This window comes from Patagioenas fasciata, chromosome 1 (assembly GCF_037038585.1).
Source record: "Patagioenas fasciata isolate bPatFas1 chromosome 1, bPatFas1.hap1, whole genome shotgun sequence".
In the NCBI taxonomy this organism is placed as follows: Eukaryota; Metazoa; Chordata; class Aves; order Columbiformes; family Columbidae; genus Patagioenas; species Patagioenas fasciata.
Window position 1 is genome coordinate 143412316 of NC_092520.1, and position 18414 is coordinate 143430729.

Here is an 18414-nt window from a genome sequence, read left to right on the forward strand (position 1 = left end):
TGATGATCAGGCACATCCTTTCTGGGGACAAATGAGCCTCGGCAGCTCAGTGGGTGTCTCTGGACAGGCTGGTTTCCTGAGCTGCTCTGCTTTCCGAACATACTTCCTAATTCTGCACTCATCTCCTGCTTTCAGGCTATGCTCCTCTCCAGACTGTGGTCCTCATGCTGAGTTGCAAATTGAAATGGCTCTCAGGTGACTAAATTTCTGACAAACCAATGGAGCCATGACTTGGACCAACAAGACAGGTTGAATGATGATTCGGCTAAATGCCGAACCTCCCAAGAACTGCCTCCCCTCTTTAACAACCACCCTGAAGCCCATTTTATTCTTCAGCTCCATCTTCTCTGTTTTCCATCCTTCCCTGACTTCTCTTTTTCCTCTTTCCATCTGCCGGGCTCCTTCTCCTTTCCTCTTCCTGGATCGCTCACTCTCCTTTCCATTGGGTTTTCCACCCCACATTTCTCTGCATTCCCTACTCCCTAGGGAGCACACGGGCCCTGCCCTGGCTGTCCCGCCCTTGCTACCCATCACCTCCCATCACCTCTCATCTCAAAACCCTTGAGACGGTAAGTTTGGTCCTCACACACAGCCAATAGACTGACAGGAAAAATCTGATTTTCTTATATCAATGCACACATCCAAAGCTGAGATTTCACTGACACTCTGACACTGTATGTTTTCAGATGACTTTTCACGGGTTTGCTAGTGAAAAACTAAAACTGAGAGCTATCTCTTGGATTTAGAACTTGGTTTAGGAAAGAGTTAAGCATGTATTGGAATCTCTTTGTGCTTGGGGAACACACAAGGGTGCCAGGAACTGTATATGTCCTGTATTTTCTACATTTGGGACGTGGTCTGCTTGAATATATGCATGTAACTACAAGCTCTCTTAAGCTTATATTTCTCCATGTGTTTTCTTGAATTTAAGTCTTGGCTGCTATTGAAAGGGAAGTTTCTATTCTGCAAAGAGAAACTACACGTAAAAGAGCTACAAATAAGCAGAGAAAATTTAAAAGAGAGAGCTTTGTAGTGATGCATTTTTTTTAAGAATTATGATCTCTATACATATCTATATAACTGCTTATAACCTTTCAAACACAATTTTTTCCCTAGTTTTTTTCTAGCTTCTTCTGTTTCTCCTAACAGAAACAATTTTTCACAGTGGAAGAATACATCAAATTAAATAAATTATTGTTTATTATTTTAAACATAATATTAACTTACAATAAAAGTAGATCAAAAATACATATTTCACAATTTAACACCAGTAAAACACTGTGAGATATCTACTGGTAAGATGCTCCTGATACTTTTCTTGTGTGAAAGAACAGGGATTATACCACAGCCTAACAATACCATCAACTCAATACCATAATTTTTTCCTCTATCTGTTGCTTCTGAACATCTGTATCTGTAATGGATTTGCTCAGAATTTTCTATCATCCTACCAGTCACTCCTTTGATATCACAGCATGCCTCAATTCCATGTGTAATAGAGAAGAAGGTAGGTGACTCACCATTCTGTGGAACTAAAGCAAAGTGGTGCCTTTGTGCTAGCACAAATGTAAACCACCCCCAGCAAAGAAAAACTCAGTCACCTCTTAGGATTTGCTGGTGGTGATGTTGCACAGCTTTGTATTATCCAGAGGGCAGAAAGACATTCCTTCAGCACGCTGGCAATGTGCTTCTCATCCTAGGCATTCTCTGAGACTGGGTCTCTTCTGGGCAAGAGACACGACCACAGGAAGTAATATTATTCATGGCCAACTAAAGAATTTCAGTTGGCCCTAGCTCCAGTCTCTGCTGAGGAGAAGGACTGCTAATGGTTTGAGAGCTAGGCTGAGATCAGCAAAACTCCACTCCAGTTCCCTGCCCTGCTGGGTTGTGTGATTTGAGCCAAATGATTTAGTCTCTGCCTGCTGCAGTTCTGCAGCATCTGTGAAATAAGTAATCTGCTGATAATGCTGGGTGCTAGTGGGCACACATGAAAGTTTGTGGTGGGTTCAGCAGGGACCACTGACAACATAACCAACTGCTGGAAAAGCTGCCAGCAAAACTGGCTGACACCACAGAGCTTACACAGATACCTAGGTATCTCCAAAAGAACAAGAGCGAAGGAGACAATGTGATCTTCTTCAGTTTAATGGCCATTTCCCTGCTGAGGGACTGTGTGATAAGTTTGAAGGTGTAAGATCAGTTTTAGGTCGAAATATAATGTCAACTGCAATGCCTGAGTGTATAACCCCTATCTTTGAGAGCTCATTTTGGATCATACCACATGAATCTGCCACCTGCCACCTTCAAAAATCTTTCCCAGCATGTGAACTCTCTACAGTCAAGTAATGAAAATTATGCACCTTAAAGGGCCAATATGCACACTAAAAATCAGCAGATCAAAGTAGACTCTAGGACAATACAAAATGTTTTCCTTCTTTAAAAAACTTATTCTGGGAAACTGTATGGCTCAGGGGATTAGTATCGGGATACGGAGCCTATCATCGCTGATCCAAACATGACCCAAGTTAGTAGTGACCAAAAAAAATGGTTACCGTTTGGCAGATGCTTTGTGGCCTAGAGTATTTGAAATGAGTTGATGGTCTTAATCCAGTTCCCAGTGGACGACTATCCACATCACAGAAACCGCCACCACAATTGGCACCCTTATTGGCAGCCTTAGCAGGTTGGCCAAAGATTAAATAAGTACAGAGACTGAGCCACCCGCTTATGCCTAGCTAGAGGTTGCCCCTCTAGGTCATGGATGAGACACAAGGATGGGGTGGAGTGGGGAAGCTCACACACCCTCTGCTTGTGCTGTACTGGTTTTGTGGGCAAGGAGAGGAATTCATTTTCCAGGGCTGCGATTCAGGCACCCTTCATAAGCAGTATATTTATGTACATGCATTTAAGAATGAATTTTAAAAGGAGTTAGAAACTGAGAGAATTTCAGGATGTGCTCTCAAAAAACAAGGGGCCAGATTCATTTCTGGGGAAATCATCAAGATCAGGGTAGTTCTACTGGGGCTACATTTAACAAAATGCATACAAGCAACCTGTAAAGCAGCTGTACTTTGAGAAACGTTCCTTTTGCTGTGCTATGTTGTCAGTCATCGCTTTAATTATCTCACAAGATGTCTTAGAGAGAACATAATCCATGCCAGGTATTGTCAGAAAGCTAAAGCTGATTTCTAATTAGGTAGACAATGGCATCTATCATGTAAGCAAAGATCTGATACACCTCAAAAAACATACCTGTGCGATATGAAGAAAAGCAGGACTTTTGTTGGCACTGGAAGTGTTTTTCATTTTTGGAGAGGTAAAATATACCGGTCCCTCTGATTTATCTTTACGCAGCATGAGAGACCTGCTCCAGTGAGTTGACAGATTTTACCATTTCTTTCCAATAAACAACACTGTCCTAACAAAATACTGTAAGCTAAATCCTGCAGTTATGCAGACAATGCTTGGATGAAGCCAGAATTTCAACTTGAAAACTAGGCAGCAATGAGGCTGGCTGAGTGAAGAGCAAATAGTACAAATTTTGCACATGCTTCTCTATGTGAAGGCACAGAGAAACCTTCTACCCCTTGCAGTCTAAGCAGGAATGGTTGGAAGAGGAACGCAACATGCAGGTAGATAAGGCTTCCCCAAAGTCACACCAAGGGACCTGGACAAAAGTTGAAGCCACTGTTTCATTTTATACCTCTTACAGTATTGTAGCATTCATGTCAAGCAACAGGTCTGCTCAAGTAAAGACATGGGGAACAAATTCTTAAGCACCTGGAGGCCACCCTTCCCTATTCACCTCTGTGCTAGCCACAGCCTCATGATCTATTGGTGATTATTACACCAAGTTTTTGAGAAGAAGATAGGAACCTGTGTATCTGTCTGGTATTCTTCACTATCAGACTGATTTAACACCTAGCTTCCATACCTGCCTGTAGTAAGACTGAAATGCAAGCCATTTTTCTGCCTACAAGAAGGAACTGTCATTTGATCTTTGCTGCAGCACCGCCCTAATATGTTTGAGTTTTAAAAGCGCTTCTTGCAAATGGAAATCCCAGGAAGCAAAAGCAGAAAACTCTTAAATGGTTCCTTGTCTGCGACACATCTGAAACAGAGTGTCCTGTCCCAGGGAGTCATTTCCATTTATTTTTATTTGCACTTGAATTAATGCTCAGATTAGTGGGTCTTCATGAAGGAAAGGTCTGGGTTCAGAAGCAAGCAGAGAGCAAAGTGGTGAGAAGTAGGATCTCTCCCTGTTAGTTGCAGGAGCACCACTCAGCACAGTGCGTTGCCTGAGCCTGGACGTCCACTTGCGCCTGCCATGCCAACACATGTTAGACGTGAAGAGCACCCTAATAGAAGTACTTGACCTAAACTGAACAAATTTCCTAATTGCAGTAAGACAGCACTTGAGGGTGTGGTTACCACAGAAAATCACACCCATGGACAGATTAGGAGCACCTGGCTGCACCTCATGCCTCCTGATGTCCCAAGGGCATGATTATCTCATCAGGTGCCACCTGCCAAGTCTTGTTGCTGAGGAGCCGGCTTTGGCACACCATGTAGTTGGGGTGGGGTGGGGAGAGGAGAGGTGCACACAGGAGCAGGCACACGTGCTTGTCCCAAGTGCATTCCTTAAAACTGAGTATTTACGCTGAGATGCTGCCTTGGTTCTGCTCAGAAGCATGGCTGCATTTGGGAGTTACAGAGAAGCAAGCTATTGTTTCTAAATCCTGTCTTGCACCCCTAACATCGTCAGCACAGCTTGTACTGTGTGTTAGTGGTTAATGGACATCCCTGAACTTGTTACTGTCCAGCCATGGTTTTTCCAGCCGCTCAATGCAGTCTACTAGACACCCGGACAGACAAATGGGCCTGAAAAATTGCCCTGCTAGCAATTTTCAAAATGTTTTGCCCTTTTAACCCAAGACAGGAGGACAAAGCCAAAGTGAGACACAGGATCCATGATTTGCAAAGTGCTCTGACCATGGAAAGAACATGTCAGCTTCAAAATAGATAGCACATGTCCAGGTGAGGTTATGCTGTGCATATTGCCTCTGCATGCAAGTCCTTTTCATCTTTCCTATTCTCTTCCATCCCCAGTTCGAGGTGTGAAGTGTAACCTCCACGCAGCAATTAGTGGGTCACAGCCCAGTAAGAGAAGACCAAATCTCTGCCCCTATCAGGGATGTTGAGCTCCTCTGGAACAAAGACAATCATAAAACACAAGGCAAAGCTCTAAGCCCAGAGGTAAGTTACTCTCGGTCGACAGGATCTGTCTGGGTGAAAAACTTTCGGAGATTAGACTAATCCAGAGGCTGATGACCTTTAGGTCATAGTGCAAGAACTTCCTCTTTGATACACCTTTTACAACATAACCAGAGTGACATTAACAACAATAATCTGACCCACATCCCTCCCTTCAGAAGCACCTACCCTGGGCAGAGCTCCCCAGAGACAGACAAGGGAGAAGAACAAAAGACTCCAGGAAGTCTATTAGGGATGTGCCAATCTCATTATTATGGGTGGTGCTCAGATACTGTGATGAGAGGTGCCAATAAAAGAAAACAACCAAGAACTGTAAAGCTAGATGGTGTACCCTTTAGGCCATGGGAGTGGAGAAAAAGGAATTTACTATTAATCAGATGAAGCCGTATTTATTTGCACTCCCTTCCTTGGCCCTTTTGATAGCATCGAAGTCCACTGGATTTGAAGGTACCCTAACAGACTTAGCTATAGCCCACAGCAGTAGGGAATAGATTTAAGCCCCGTCCTTTGCTTCTTGCTCACTGTGCTGTACAGCACTGCTGTTCTCCATCCAGCAAAATCCTTCTCTCCTTTAAGGCTCAGCACAACAGGTCTGATTCAGAAATGTTCCCCTTCCTCTTCATTCCCCTTGAATTTCTCACCCTGAGTCACACCGGACTACAATATAACTTTAATGTGGAAAGTTTTGTGGGTACGTTTTGTTTTCTTTCAAGTTCAGAAAATAAAAGGTACAACCAGGGGGGGAAAAAAAAGTGTCTCATGGTTGAGAGGACTCTTTTAACCAAGGAGTCACATGGCTCCCTGGCGAGCAGCCAGAGGAGTCATGAGAGATGCTGCCATTCCCCTCAGCACTCCCTTAACCGTGTCCTGCCTACTACCCAGCCTGCCACCACCCATCTTGCACCCCAAGGCCAGCAGCTCTCCTCGGCCAAGCCTTGCTCAGCTGCGCCCATGGGTGACTGGCTGGCTACCATGGAAAGAGGAGGCACTGTCAGAAATTATGCTCATGACCTTGATAAGTGGCACTTTCCCCTTCTCCTCTCCTCAAGGCTGCACTGGACATGGTGGTGAAGAAGGTGATGGCAATGCCATGTTTCAGATGAGATGCAATCATGCCATCTCTGCTGGTTGTGGTCAGAAAAGAGTCACTGAAAGTAATGACATGGCACTGACGCCGCACTTTCTGTTTTCAAAGTGCTGTGGCAGCTTTCACTCTCCTGCCCCTCCCCTACCTCCAAGCCATGCCAACATTGTTATTACCCTATTAAAGCTGTGGGAAACTGAGGCAGGCAGAAGTCAGGATGCTGCTATTCAGCATCTCAGACATCGCTCCCATCTTGGACCTCACCTGTCTTCACCACAGAGCAAATGGAAAAGCACACTCTTTAGAGGGGATATCCCACTGCCCTGGCCAGGGTCTGGATCAATTAGAGATGCACTTGGGCTTTTTCAGAGGTTTTCTTGCCTTGCTGCCAGGGATGTTAGGACCAGTGCTGGTCCTGCATGCCCATACAGCTCTGCAGGGTGCTACATAGTAGCTGCTGCATTCCACCCCAGCTGGGAGTGAAATGATCCTTGCCCAGTTCACTTAAATACTGGGAGGATTAATTCACTTACGATCCTTGAATGAAAGAAACTATTATTAAATAGTAGTCACATTTCATAATTATGTCTCACTTCAGCCAGATTAGGAGGGTGGATATGATACCCAGTCCCAGTACTGAAGCACTTAAACAATCTTAAATTAAATGCACCTCAATTTGTTTTCCAGGCAGACAGTGGTTTATATCTTTATGGCTTATGCTTACTTCCAGCTTTGAAAGCTGGGCTGCCCCACAATGCCTTGCACATAATGAGCAAATGCCTCAGTGCTTTTGAAATGCTTCTCCCTTCAAAAAATAAATAACATTTTGTTGTTATGTCAGCTCTTACTGGCACCAGAGGCCATAATGATTCTTTCAATAGCCCATAGAACTGATTTTGGGTTTTGTCTGACATGGCCTTCTATTAATATTGCTTTTGCTGTATGTTCTTGGGAAATATGGCCACATTCTCTTTAAATTGCGTAATATGGCAGCCTGTGCCAAGGCTGTACTCAAATGGATACTGGAAGAACAAGGCTTGTGCTGACTTTCTGTTTTGTTCTCCTCTCAATTGCACCAGAATCACTCCATTTACTGCAGTAGAATTGTTCCTGCTTTATTAACTTACTGATCTGTGGATGTAAGCCCAAGGGGGAGAAACCCTCAGAGCTGAAAATACAAGATGTAAGAGCTTCCCAAAATGCTGCACAGATCTAAAGTGATGGCCATCCAGAAGAATATATATATTTTTACGTGCCTTTCTTGTGTACTACTGGTATGTGCTGGTGGAAGATACAACTCATCAGCATTATCTTTGGACCACAAATCTGTCAGTAAAGTCCCTGGAGTTCAAACAGTTTTGAAAGTGGTGCCATTGACTAGCAACAGGGTGGCTCTACTTCAAAATTTTGGGACACACAGTACAGTGACCAGTGGACTTGATGCCACTTCACAGTGGGAAATTCTTCTGCCACATTTTAAAAATCTGAGGCTAGCTTTTGCCCTCATTTGCACACTTGCTATACCACTGCATGTCCTTTTCTCTTATTACTTAGGAACTCAGGGTGAAATTTGACCTTGGACAAAGAACTGGAACAAAGACTATGTCACCATGATGATTAAGTGGGATTTTTGCATAAACGTGAATTTTATCCTTTGTGGGTTCCTGCCACGAGGGAAATCTGATCCACAAGCATTGGCTGAAAAGAAAATAAATGTTCAAAACTGCAACTACAACGTGGGTACAAACTGCATGCACTATTAAAATTATTTCTAGAAAAAAAAGTTGCAATAGATCTCTAATTAAGCCTTCTAAAGAAGGTATGATTTGCTGTAAAATAATTAATAGGTGATAATCATCTTGCTGTCAGATCCTCATAGAAGATTTTTTATGATGAAAGCAACTATTTTAGGTCTTAACTATCATAACTTTAGAAAAACTGCCTGTACTGCATTAGAACTGAATGAGGCAGCTAACTTTCAGCTCCACTGCACTATCAAGAAAACTGCCTTTCAGAAAGAAAGCCCAAAAGGAAAACATGGAAAAGACAACTCAGTACTTTACCTAAAGGTTTGTCTTAACAACAGGTAGGCAGTAACAGAAGTGGGAAGTCATAGAAATATATTGCATATGGACAGAAAAACCTACTGAGAACAGACTTCAAGTCTCTGTCTCTAGCATTTCTTCACATTTGCTCTAGTTGAAGTATTTGCAATGTTCCTTATGTATGTGTTGTAGCAAAAGTAAATACATAGGAGTTGTCTCCACAAGAAGTAGCCAGCAAGTCCTATGCAGCTCTCCACAACGCAGGGAAAGCGTATCCTTTTGCCTTTTTGGGGGGGCTGAAGGGAGAGTAAGGGAGAAGAAGAGGATGTTAATGAGCCTTAAAGAACTGACACTCTTCAGGAACCTGTCTGCCTTTGTTTTTCTTCCAGAGCACTCCTGTGCCTGAGCTCCTGGTCTTTCTTAACCTCACAAGTCATTCTGGGCTTGTAAGCCTGAAACTCTCAGAGACAAGTTTGTTTAGCTCATTGCCAGGGTATTGACATGCACACGGCACAATCCCAGAAACCAGAAGTCATGGAGACTTCACATTTGTGTAGACATTTTGGTCATGGTTCTCATGCCTAGAGGTCTGGCTGGTTCCCATAGAATTCTTCCATGTAGAGCGCTACTGGAATAGTATATAAGTGATATACCTGAGGCGGGTTGGGACAATGCTGTACAGGAGGGCAATGAAGTTTCCAGAAGGAAAGAGCAAAAATAATAAGCAGAATCAAGCAGACAGATGAACCTGGAGTTGCCAAAAGCCATCTGCCAGGTAGTTAGCAGATGAAGGTGTTTTGCCAGCATGAAAGACATCTTTGGGAATCCAACGAGGATAAAATGACATGCAAAGGTTATAGGCTGAAGAAATCAGGCTTGCAACATTAACCAGTTCTGTAATGCATGGCGTCAGCATGCCTGCAGAAATTCCTTGGTCTATAGCTGGTCCCAGCTTTCTGTTGCTTGTGGTAACTTGGGAGAACTAGAGGGTTAGACTGTATTTTTGGGATTTGGAATCTCTCTGACAGTATTTCAATCCAAATTACAAAGTCCCATGCACTGAGAAAACACTTGGCACCATTCTACCTTTAGCATGCTATATTGCCAGGTACGCACAGTGCATTTTTTCCATTGCACAAAATGTGTTTGCCCGTCTAACTGCATAATTGCAACTCGCTTTGCTTAGCTCTTTAACACCTCCTCTGAAAGATTGTCTTCTGAGGGATTAGCCTTGTTCTTTGTTTAATATGTAAGCATATCTGCATTTAATCTTACCTACTCACCTGAATATTTCATGTTGCTTTATACTCATTTGTTAGATTATGTTAGTAATGCAGCACATATTATAATTCCACACTGTCATCCTACAAATTCTGGATGCTGCCACCTTTCCTTATAATTATTTAAGTAATTACTTTCTTTTCAATTTTAAGGTGTGTTAGACATCTATTTCTCAGAACCTGCTTGCCACGAAAGATTGAAAGAGGTGCCTACATCCAAATACATTTAGATTCAAGGATATTCACAACCTGGGTGCTCGGCCTGCACCAGGGCAAGGAGAGGGGTGGCCAGTCACACATTTACCAAAGCTCTGCAGTTTTAGACAGAGGATTTTAGTTTGGGTCTCTCAGACAAATGATGGCCTTTATCTTCTAAAGCTACTGAGAAGTCATATCACAGTAACTTTACCATCTTTGTGTGACATCTTCAATACATGGAAATAGCCTGTATCAGGCAGTTAAGCCAAGTTTATTGTGATTATGGCAGCCCAGCATACAGATATTCTTCATCTTTCTTGTTTCTGCTGAGTGACAGCATTAACTTTAAGTGATCCTGCAAATAGTCCATACTCTTTGGAGGTTCACCTGTCCTGTCTCTAAGCCAAACACATCTCTGTGGGACGGTAAAGTTGAAGACCTATTCCAAAGCCTCTCATAGATGACTATTACAACAGTACTATGTAAAAGAAGTATCTAAAGATATCAGCAGAGCTCTCCTTGGGCACAGGATACTGCACAAATGGCGACTGAGAGAGCAAACATGCCCTGAAGCAGGCACAGTCTCAGTTATAATACAAATAAGGTGCAAAAGCAGGGAAATTATGTATTTACTTCGCAGTCCAGTGACTGAACCAGGGAAAATCCTGTTCCCATAACAGCCAGTTTTATCGCAAAGGTCAATACAGCCCTGATGTAACCAGGATGGGAAGAGTGACTCGGAGTGTGTAGCCCTGACTGTATCAGCTAATGTGGGAGCATCAGTCACACAGGTTCATATTAATAGGAAAGCTGTGCTAGTCATCCCTTTGAAGGGACTGCACCACAGAGCAGGCTGATGTTCTCTGCTCGCATAGCTGCTTCCCACACTACACAGACTAAGAGACAAGATTAGGGACTGTCTCCAGCAGTCCTAATCTTCAGCGATATAGATACGAGTACTTTCTTGTAGGTATATGAAAAAGATGTGTTCCTTCTAACCTGCTTCCCACAAGTGTGGAGAATCCCTGTTGTAAAGGACATGGAATTGTAAGGACATGGAAGCATCAGCAGAACTGATGCAAAACATGCAGAGGATTTTTCTCTCTGTACATTTCCTAACCAGCCAGTAATATTTACTCACTGTTATAAATTATTTGCTGTAATGTGGTTTTAGAATACAGAACTGCTTGGAAGATTTATGCTGCTATTAATACGTACACACACTCTCTCTTACTAGTTATTCCAAATCGCTTTATAGCAAATAACTGAATTAACTCCGTCTATATACCAGCAGATAATCCCTGAAATAAGCTTCTTAAGAACCAACTCTCATGTTGCTGGTGAATACATCCAGCTCTAAAGAAGATGAACAGTGAAAGGAGTACACAAAAGGAAAGTTGGACTATCACCATTTCCTTTAGAAGCTAAATATGTATATGTGTACATATACATGCACACTCAAACATGCACTGCCAGAAACAGTGCCAGACAGTATTATATATAATCCTGGTTTTTAGACATTTATACTAATTACATCAACATTACTAAATGTCAGTTTTATACTTTAAATATGTAATTGGATTACCAAAATATGTCCAGTGCATTAAAATGCATCAATCATCCTACTACCAGCTATTATAGCTGCAGTCAGTTTTATTTTTTGAAAAGTCAGACACTAATTGCTTCTGGTTGTAAAAATGTCTACAGTGTCTCAGAGGGCCAAAGGTTACTGGGCAAGCACACCAAAGAAGATTACTTTATCAGATAGCATGTTTACAATATAAAAATTGGTTTTATAGAGGAGTCGGTTCTTTAAACTGTTTTTGGATGTAGTCTGCTATAACTTCACTTTCTTCCCAGCTAGTGCACACAAAACACTGAGTCCCGGTGTCTTTTTTATTCTAAAAATGAAATCTAATTTAATCATTGCCTTTTTCATTCTGAAAATCCCACTTCATCACGATGTGATTTTAGCTTTACAGCTTTTCTAGCAGAATAAACGAGCTGCATCGTATGTCCCCCCGCCTCGCCCCAACTCACACACACCAACAGAGCATGGACACCCTGTGCTCAGTTTGCTCATCCACTACATCTTTCTCCTGATAGGTTCGTCTTTATCCCTGAAGGACCAGCAACTCCGAGGCCGAGAAGTTGTTCCCACAGCCAAAAGATGATAGAGATCTCGGGCAAAATTAACGTAACCATTGACAGTGCATGAGAGCTCGCTAAATAGCAGCTTGGGAAAGCATCCTCCCCTTCAGAGAGCGCGGGTAGCAGGAACAGACACCAGAAGATAATGCTCGAACAGGCTCTACTATGCTTTAATCTTCAAAAGCTACCATTAGTAAGCCAGAGAAGTATATTTACCCACAAGATAAACACCACAAGTTCGCTAGGCTACTATCCATTAAGCACTGAAATAACTCTTCTTTCTTTTAACCTTCCAACGGGAGCAAGGCGAAGCATCACAGCGCGCCCGGCTCTCTCCGCCGCTGCTCCCCGCTTTTTGGGGGGCAAAGAGGAGGGGGCACACAGCTGAGATACAGCAAACCGGGCCGGGGGCGGCACGGAGGGAGGGCGGGGAGCTGTGGGACCCCGGGCGGCCAGTCCCCACCGGCGCCGGGTGCGCTGCTCTCTCCCCGGGAAGGCAACAGGCTCCGTGCCTCCGGAGTGATGGATGGAGGGAGGTGCGCGTTTGGTTTGGGGCTCTGCTTTGTTGGGTTTCACCTCCTGATCCCTTTCCCTTCTGCTCTGCTGGATTGCAATAGCCACCTCGGCTCCGGCTCTGCGGGTCCAGCTCCCAGTGACCTGCCGCTGAGGGGATGAACTGATGATGGCACAGGGAAAGGCGAGGGAGCATTATTTATCCCCAACAGTCTCTTATTGTCGCAGGGCAGCGCTCGAAAGATCCCCAAGCAGTTCTCTCTAAATAAAGCAGGCATTGCTTCCCTTGTATTTCCCCTCAGCAGTCGCCTTAGTATTATTATTATACTTCTATAGCTTTTGCTTTCGGACCTTATAATTATGTCACACAGCAAGGGAAACCGCTAGCATCCCAGCATCTGGTGTGCGGTTTAAAACTTTTGTTTCAAGATTTGAACTATTTATAGAAGGAAAACTTTGTAGGATAGTAATTTCCTACGGTTTTGAGAAAAATATGGCTATGCTTATATTAAAAGGGTGTATTTATTTATTTATTACGACTCCTTCCTCCTGTTGGGGAAAAAAAAAAAAAAAAAAAAGATAGCACTGCAAATTTTTTACAAGCAATTGGTCGCCTACCAACAGACGTATCTCTCCTGTGAATAGAAACAGACAGCTCTGGCTATTTGGTTTAATCAGTAGCATCCAACCGGATTAAACCTAACGTGCTTCCATAAATCAAGAGTCTTTAAAAATCGGTAGCCAAGGCATGTGCATTTCATTAAGAATTAAGAATGTAGAAACAGGCGTTTAGTTTCTTTTTATGGGTGTGTTTATTCCTACTTTACTTCCACAGCGGTGGATTGTATTTTTCCATAGCCCACAGAAATTACACACACACACACATAGAGGAACACACACACGTGCTTGTTATGTGCATGTGCTCCCTTGTATGCGTACAGAGAAAAAAATTAAGATCTATAGGTATAAAAATCCACACACAGCTCAGGGGCAGGAGCTCAAATTTTGCACCCGCCGGAGTGAAAAAGGTCTGAGCTCGGCACGGGGGTGGGAAAGAAGTGGAAATCCACCCGGACCTCGCAGCCGAGGTGAATGCGAGGCCGAGGATGCCGAGGCGGGTTTTCTCTATCACCGACCAGATCTCGCCCCAGCCGAGGTGAGCCCCTCTGCCGTGGCCCCTGGGCCGCCTGTCCCAGACCCGAACCGCCTGCTGCGCTTCCCGGAGCTCTCCCGGGCCCGATCGCCGAGTCCCGGCACGAAGGGAACACGCCGTGCCCCGGGGCTGTGAGGATGCTCAAGGCAGGGAGAAGAGTCCCTATTTGAGACCGGCTCCACCGGCCGGGGGACCGGCCGCCCCCAGCGCCCTCCTCTCCCCACAGCTGGCCCAAAGCGTGATCAGGTCTCGCCTGGGACACGGAGAGCAGAAGCCTCTGACATCTCTTCGGCAGCTCCTCCGGGCTGCGGCGTGCAGCCCCGGCCGGGCCCGGCTCCCCTCAGCACCGCGGCTGGCCGGCTCCGGGACGCCCGGCTCGCCACCCACGACCCCCTAACGCGGCGCTCAGCGGGAACAGAGACCTGCCGGGGGACCTGCAGGAGCACGACGGCGGACACTCTCTCCGCAGCCCGCACGGACTAACCCAGCCGCTACTTTTCCACCGCAACGTTAGATACAGATATAGATATTAAAAAAAAAAAAAAAAAAAAAAAAGAGAGACCGAAACTCCTTGCAGTCCCACCCACCGACTCTCATTTCCCCCACCCCTACCTCCACCCCCTTCCTCACAAGGAAAACGTCCTGGAGCCAGCTCTAACTGCGGGACTGGAGATCCCTCCGGAGCAAAAGCAGCCGGCTAGCAAGGGCCTCCACGGCCGGGGGCTGTCCCCGGGCTGCGGGGCTGGGCGCTCGCCGCCGGCTGCAGCAGCTCCCCACTCCTCGGGATCTCCGCGCAGACACACACTTCCCCCGACGAGCGCGAAGAGATGCCCATCTCCGGTTTGGCAGGAGGAGGAGTCGGGGTCGGAGTTCCCAGGGGAGACGCCGGCCGCTCCGTGCCCCGTGCCCCGCCGCCCTCCAAGGTGCGCCGCCCTCGCTGCGGGCACGCCGAGCCCCGGCCCCGCCGGCGGGACAGCCCCGGGAGTTACCTGGCGGTGCGCACCTTCCCCCGGCAGCGTCCAAGCAGCGGCGCCAGCACCACCGCCACCAGTACAGCACCTCCGCCACCGCCACCACCATCCTCACCACCACGCACTGCACGGAGCTGCCGCCCGTGCTGGCTTCTCCCGGCTCCCTCTGCTTGCTTTGCGCGTTTCCCCCTAGGTAGCTGCTAGCGGGGTAATTTCAAACAGGATTTTGAAAAAAAAAAAAAAAATTAAAAAAAAATCTGGATCACTTACAGGTAACTCCCACTGGTAAGGATGAGGAAAATCTGAGGGTAATACACTGAGAGTAACACACTGCGAGATGAAAAAAGGATCATGGCTGAATCCCGTTTACACTCTTGGAGTTCGCTTCCTTGGTTATTCCTTTCTGGGCCCCCCTGGTCGTAATTCCCCACCCTTTTTGGTGTCAGCTGTGGCTTGAATCTGAGTTGGAATCCAGTCCCTTGGGCTTGGGGGGGCTTTGTCTGTTTGTTTGTTTGTTTGTTTGTATTGTTGTGTCTAGTATTCCCCTGGTGCTAATGCTGCTCCCTGGGCAGAGTATGTGCTGCTGCTGCTGTTCTCGCTGCTGCTGCTGCCTCTGGGCTCCTGCCTGTCATGTCTCAGTGGTTGGAAGTTGTTACAGTGGGTTCTCGTATTGGAATGAGGATGGTTTAAGGGATTTGGATGGCAGAAAGTGCCTCTCTCTCTCTCTCTCCCCCCCTCTCTCTGTAACTCTCCTGAGACTCGGGGCTGCCATTGGGCAGTCAGTCACTGCAATCCGCCTACTTTTTTCTCTCCCTCTCTCTTTTTTTTTTTTTTTTCTAAAAGGGAGGTTGACAATGGAGAGACACTGATCTCGCCCGGGCTGCAATGAATTCTCGCTCCCTAGCTGAGCCTTCTCTCTACGCTTCGCTCCGAGGGCGCTCCTCACCCACTTCATGGGGCATTTTCACAGCTCTCGCTCGGCGGGCTCCCGGCGTCTGCCGCGGCATCCTTTCAGCTCGCCCTGGAGAGATCCTGAAGGAGTTGGCAGCTCCCAGCTCCGCTCTCGGTTAATTTCTTTATTATGGGCGGCTGTCTCACGTCTCACTTCTCCCCGAAGACCACCGCCGTCCCTCCAGCCTCCGCAGGGTTTTGACTCTTGTTGTCCCCGGTGTTGAAAATTAAGCACCGGTTCCGGGGGATCTTTCAAAAAAAAAACAAAAAAACCCCCCACAAACATGTATGTTGTCGTAACCCGCCTGAGTGGGAAATAAAAACATGAACACTCGTAGCTTCCTGGCGAGATTGTATTTCGCGTGAGAGAAAGGGGAGGGAAAGGACTGGTGTGAAACAGCCGGTGTTGGGGGGGCGAGCAGGGGGCGCAGCGCCTCGCCGGTGCCGCAGTCTCTGCCGGCGGCTCCCGGGACCCCGCACCTCTCGCCGCTCCCGCAGGAAGAACTGTGGTCTCCTCTATTCCCTCTCCCCCTCTCCTTCCTGAGAAGATGCCAGTCAGAAGAGACGTTTCCCGGCAGGTTAGTTGCCTCTCCCCTGCCTTTCCCCCGATCGGGGTGGCTTCTGCCCCTCGGCACCGCCGCGCCCCGGGTCGAAGGGATGCTCGACCCTTCCCCGCTCCGGCGGGAGGAAGCCCTTCACCCCGTGTAGCTCAGCCGTGCAGGAGACAGTCGCTCTTCCTCTTTGCTACGTTGGGCGTTTGTCCTTAGTTTCGGGGAGGAGGCTTAATACTTGTTAGTCGTGGAAGAGGTAGTGTAAAGACGTGCGTTGTGGACGCCGGGGTTAGGGTTTGAAAACGAACCCCGAAAAAGAAACGTGCGCGGCAGATAATTTAGCACAACTGCAGCCGAAATGAGAAAGAACCGGACTCCGAAGTGTCCTCTGTCCGTAGAGTTTGTTGTAAACTTTCGTCTCAGGTTAATTGCCTAATGAGCGAAGGAGCTTTCTTGGCCAAGAGTTCTTCCCAACACCCTGGGAACACCTCCTCCAGTTAACCTGTCCCGGCACATGGGTGCAGATGTCCCCGTGACACAACGAAATATTCCTCCACATGGAATGCGAATTGCAGAATTGATGTAAAACGTTGTCTGCCGCTGAATATGCGATAAAAATCTTCTCGAGGTTTGGTTTCATTTAACCACTTTAATTTACAACTTCAGTGCAGAAGTTGGTACCGTCAACGTCCTTTTGAGAAACGCTGATCTCGTTTAACAACGGACAGAAGCTTAAACCTCCCAACGATTATTTGCATCCCAAAATAATTCTCATTTATAATTCTTTAAATTTATAAAATCGTCGTATTTGTACTTATGTGAGTGTGTGTGGATATGTATACATACAGACATATAGATGCGTATCTCCTGTAATCCCCGTTCTCCCTCTCGGACATGCAGGTTGTGGTTGGGGCAGCTGTGCTGAACGTGATCTAGGAGAAGGGGTAGCCACTTTTGATGTTTTATTTCTAACATTTGTTCGGCTTCTGATATATTTTTAAATGTGCATCTGCATTTAAAGACGTGTCTGGGGAAAAGAAGAAAGAAGGAGAAGAAGGAGAACAAGAAGAAGAAGAATAAAAAAAGAAAAGTAAAAGCTGGCGCTGGAAAACTTCGAACTGGTGCTGGCGGAGTTTGACCCAGTCCAGCTGAAACGAAGACGGTTTACCGATCTCCGCAATTTTCGGATCGAAACTGATTTATCCACCGTTTAGCTGCGTAGGGGGAGGAAACTTGTACAAAATAAACCAAACGTGCCGTTTCTTTTCGGAAGTTAAATTTTATTCTAAAACCACGGGCCGGTTGTTACGTCGGAGAATTAATAATGATGAGTATGATTATAAGAATAACCCATTACATTCCATCCGAAAGGTTTCTATACGCATGTCAGCCAGGGGTAGCAAGAAGTGCACTTGTTTTGTTGATTGAAGCCGAATATATTCCCTTCAACAAAGTCGTGTGTCACTGGAGGAGAGGGTATTGTCGGGAACGCCTAATATGGGCATTTCAGCATCTGTCGTTCCTTCTTCCACAAACACGTGTATTTTTGACAAAATAGAGGCAGAACGGCACCGAAAATGGTTTCCGACACCATCGTCAGGTAGGTGAAGCAGAGCAGGCACGAATAGAGTATTTACGTGTATATATATGGGTTTTTTTCCCCTTTTATCTGTCTATTCCCAGTTGCAGCTTCTTTCTTTCCTTAAACCTGCGGAGTGTCCGGCACAAGAGTACGTCGGAAGCCGGCAAGAGCTTTGAAGGTCCGCCCGGTTAGGAACATACTGCTCTCCTTTCTGATCGGAACCGGGTATTTCTTGTAGCTCGTCGAGCTGCAAGTTTAGTGTCAGGGGAAAGAAGCGGAAGGAATTATGAGTTTCTTAAATTTCGCGGACATCTGGCTGGTGGGTATAACGAGGAGTGGCGGCGGTAGTGGCACAACGGAGAGTGTCCGTGAAGTGGCCGGGGAGAGTGTCGTTCCGCCGGGGGGATGGTGTCAGGCGGTCCCGGGCCCGCAGCCGCCCCGTCCGGGGCTCCGAGTGTAAATCCCGCGGTTCTCCTCCCGGGGAGCCCGCGGCCTCGCCGCGGCTCCTGGCGCTGCCACGTGGTGCCCACCGTCGAGGCTGCGCCCCAGGTGCTGCCTGCTGCAGGGCCGGGGGTACCGGGCAGGGCCGGGCCGGGTGCCCGGGCTCTCCGCCGCCGGGCAGCCCCGGGGATGGGCAAGGGGAGCGGGATTTCGTTTGCTC

The 18414-nt window shown here is 46.5% G+C and overlaps 1 protein-coding gene and 1 long non-coding RNA gene across 3 annotated transcripts in view; one reads left to right on the forward strand and one right to left on the reverse strand.

Annotated features, from left to right (window-relative positions):
* Positions 1-18414, reverse strand: part of WNT7B (Wnt family member 7B) — a 97172-nt gene that overhangs the window by 74574 nt on the left and 4184 nt on the right. Inside the window, exon 1 of one of the 2 annotated variants that reach the window (XM_065841955.2) lies at positions 14940-15558. The exons of the other annotated variant lie outside the window; for it this stretch is intronic. Coding sequence (XP_065698027.1) covers positions 14940-15022 — 83 coding nt within the window. The 5' untranslated portion in view covers positions 15023-15558. Of the gene's footprint in view, positions 1-14939; positions 15559-18414 lie in introns of those variants that run through there. 2 annotated transcript variants of the gene reach the window in all.
* LOC139829377 (uncharacterized) lies at positions 16034-17443 on the forward strand. The gene is made up of 2 exons (XR_011741840.1): positions 16034-16198; positions 17193-17443. It is a non-coding gene; the product is annotated as an uncharacterized lncRNA (long non-coding RNA).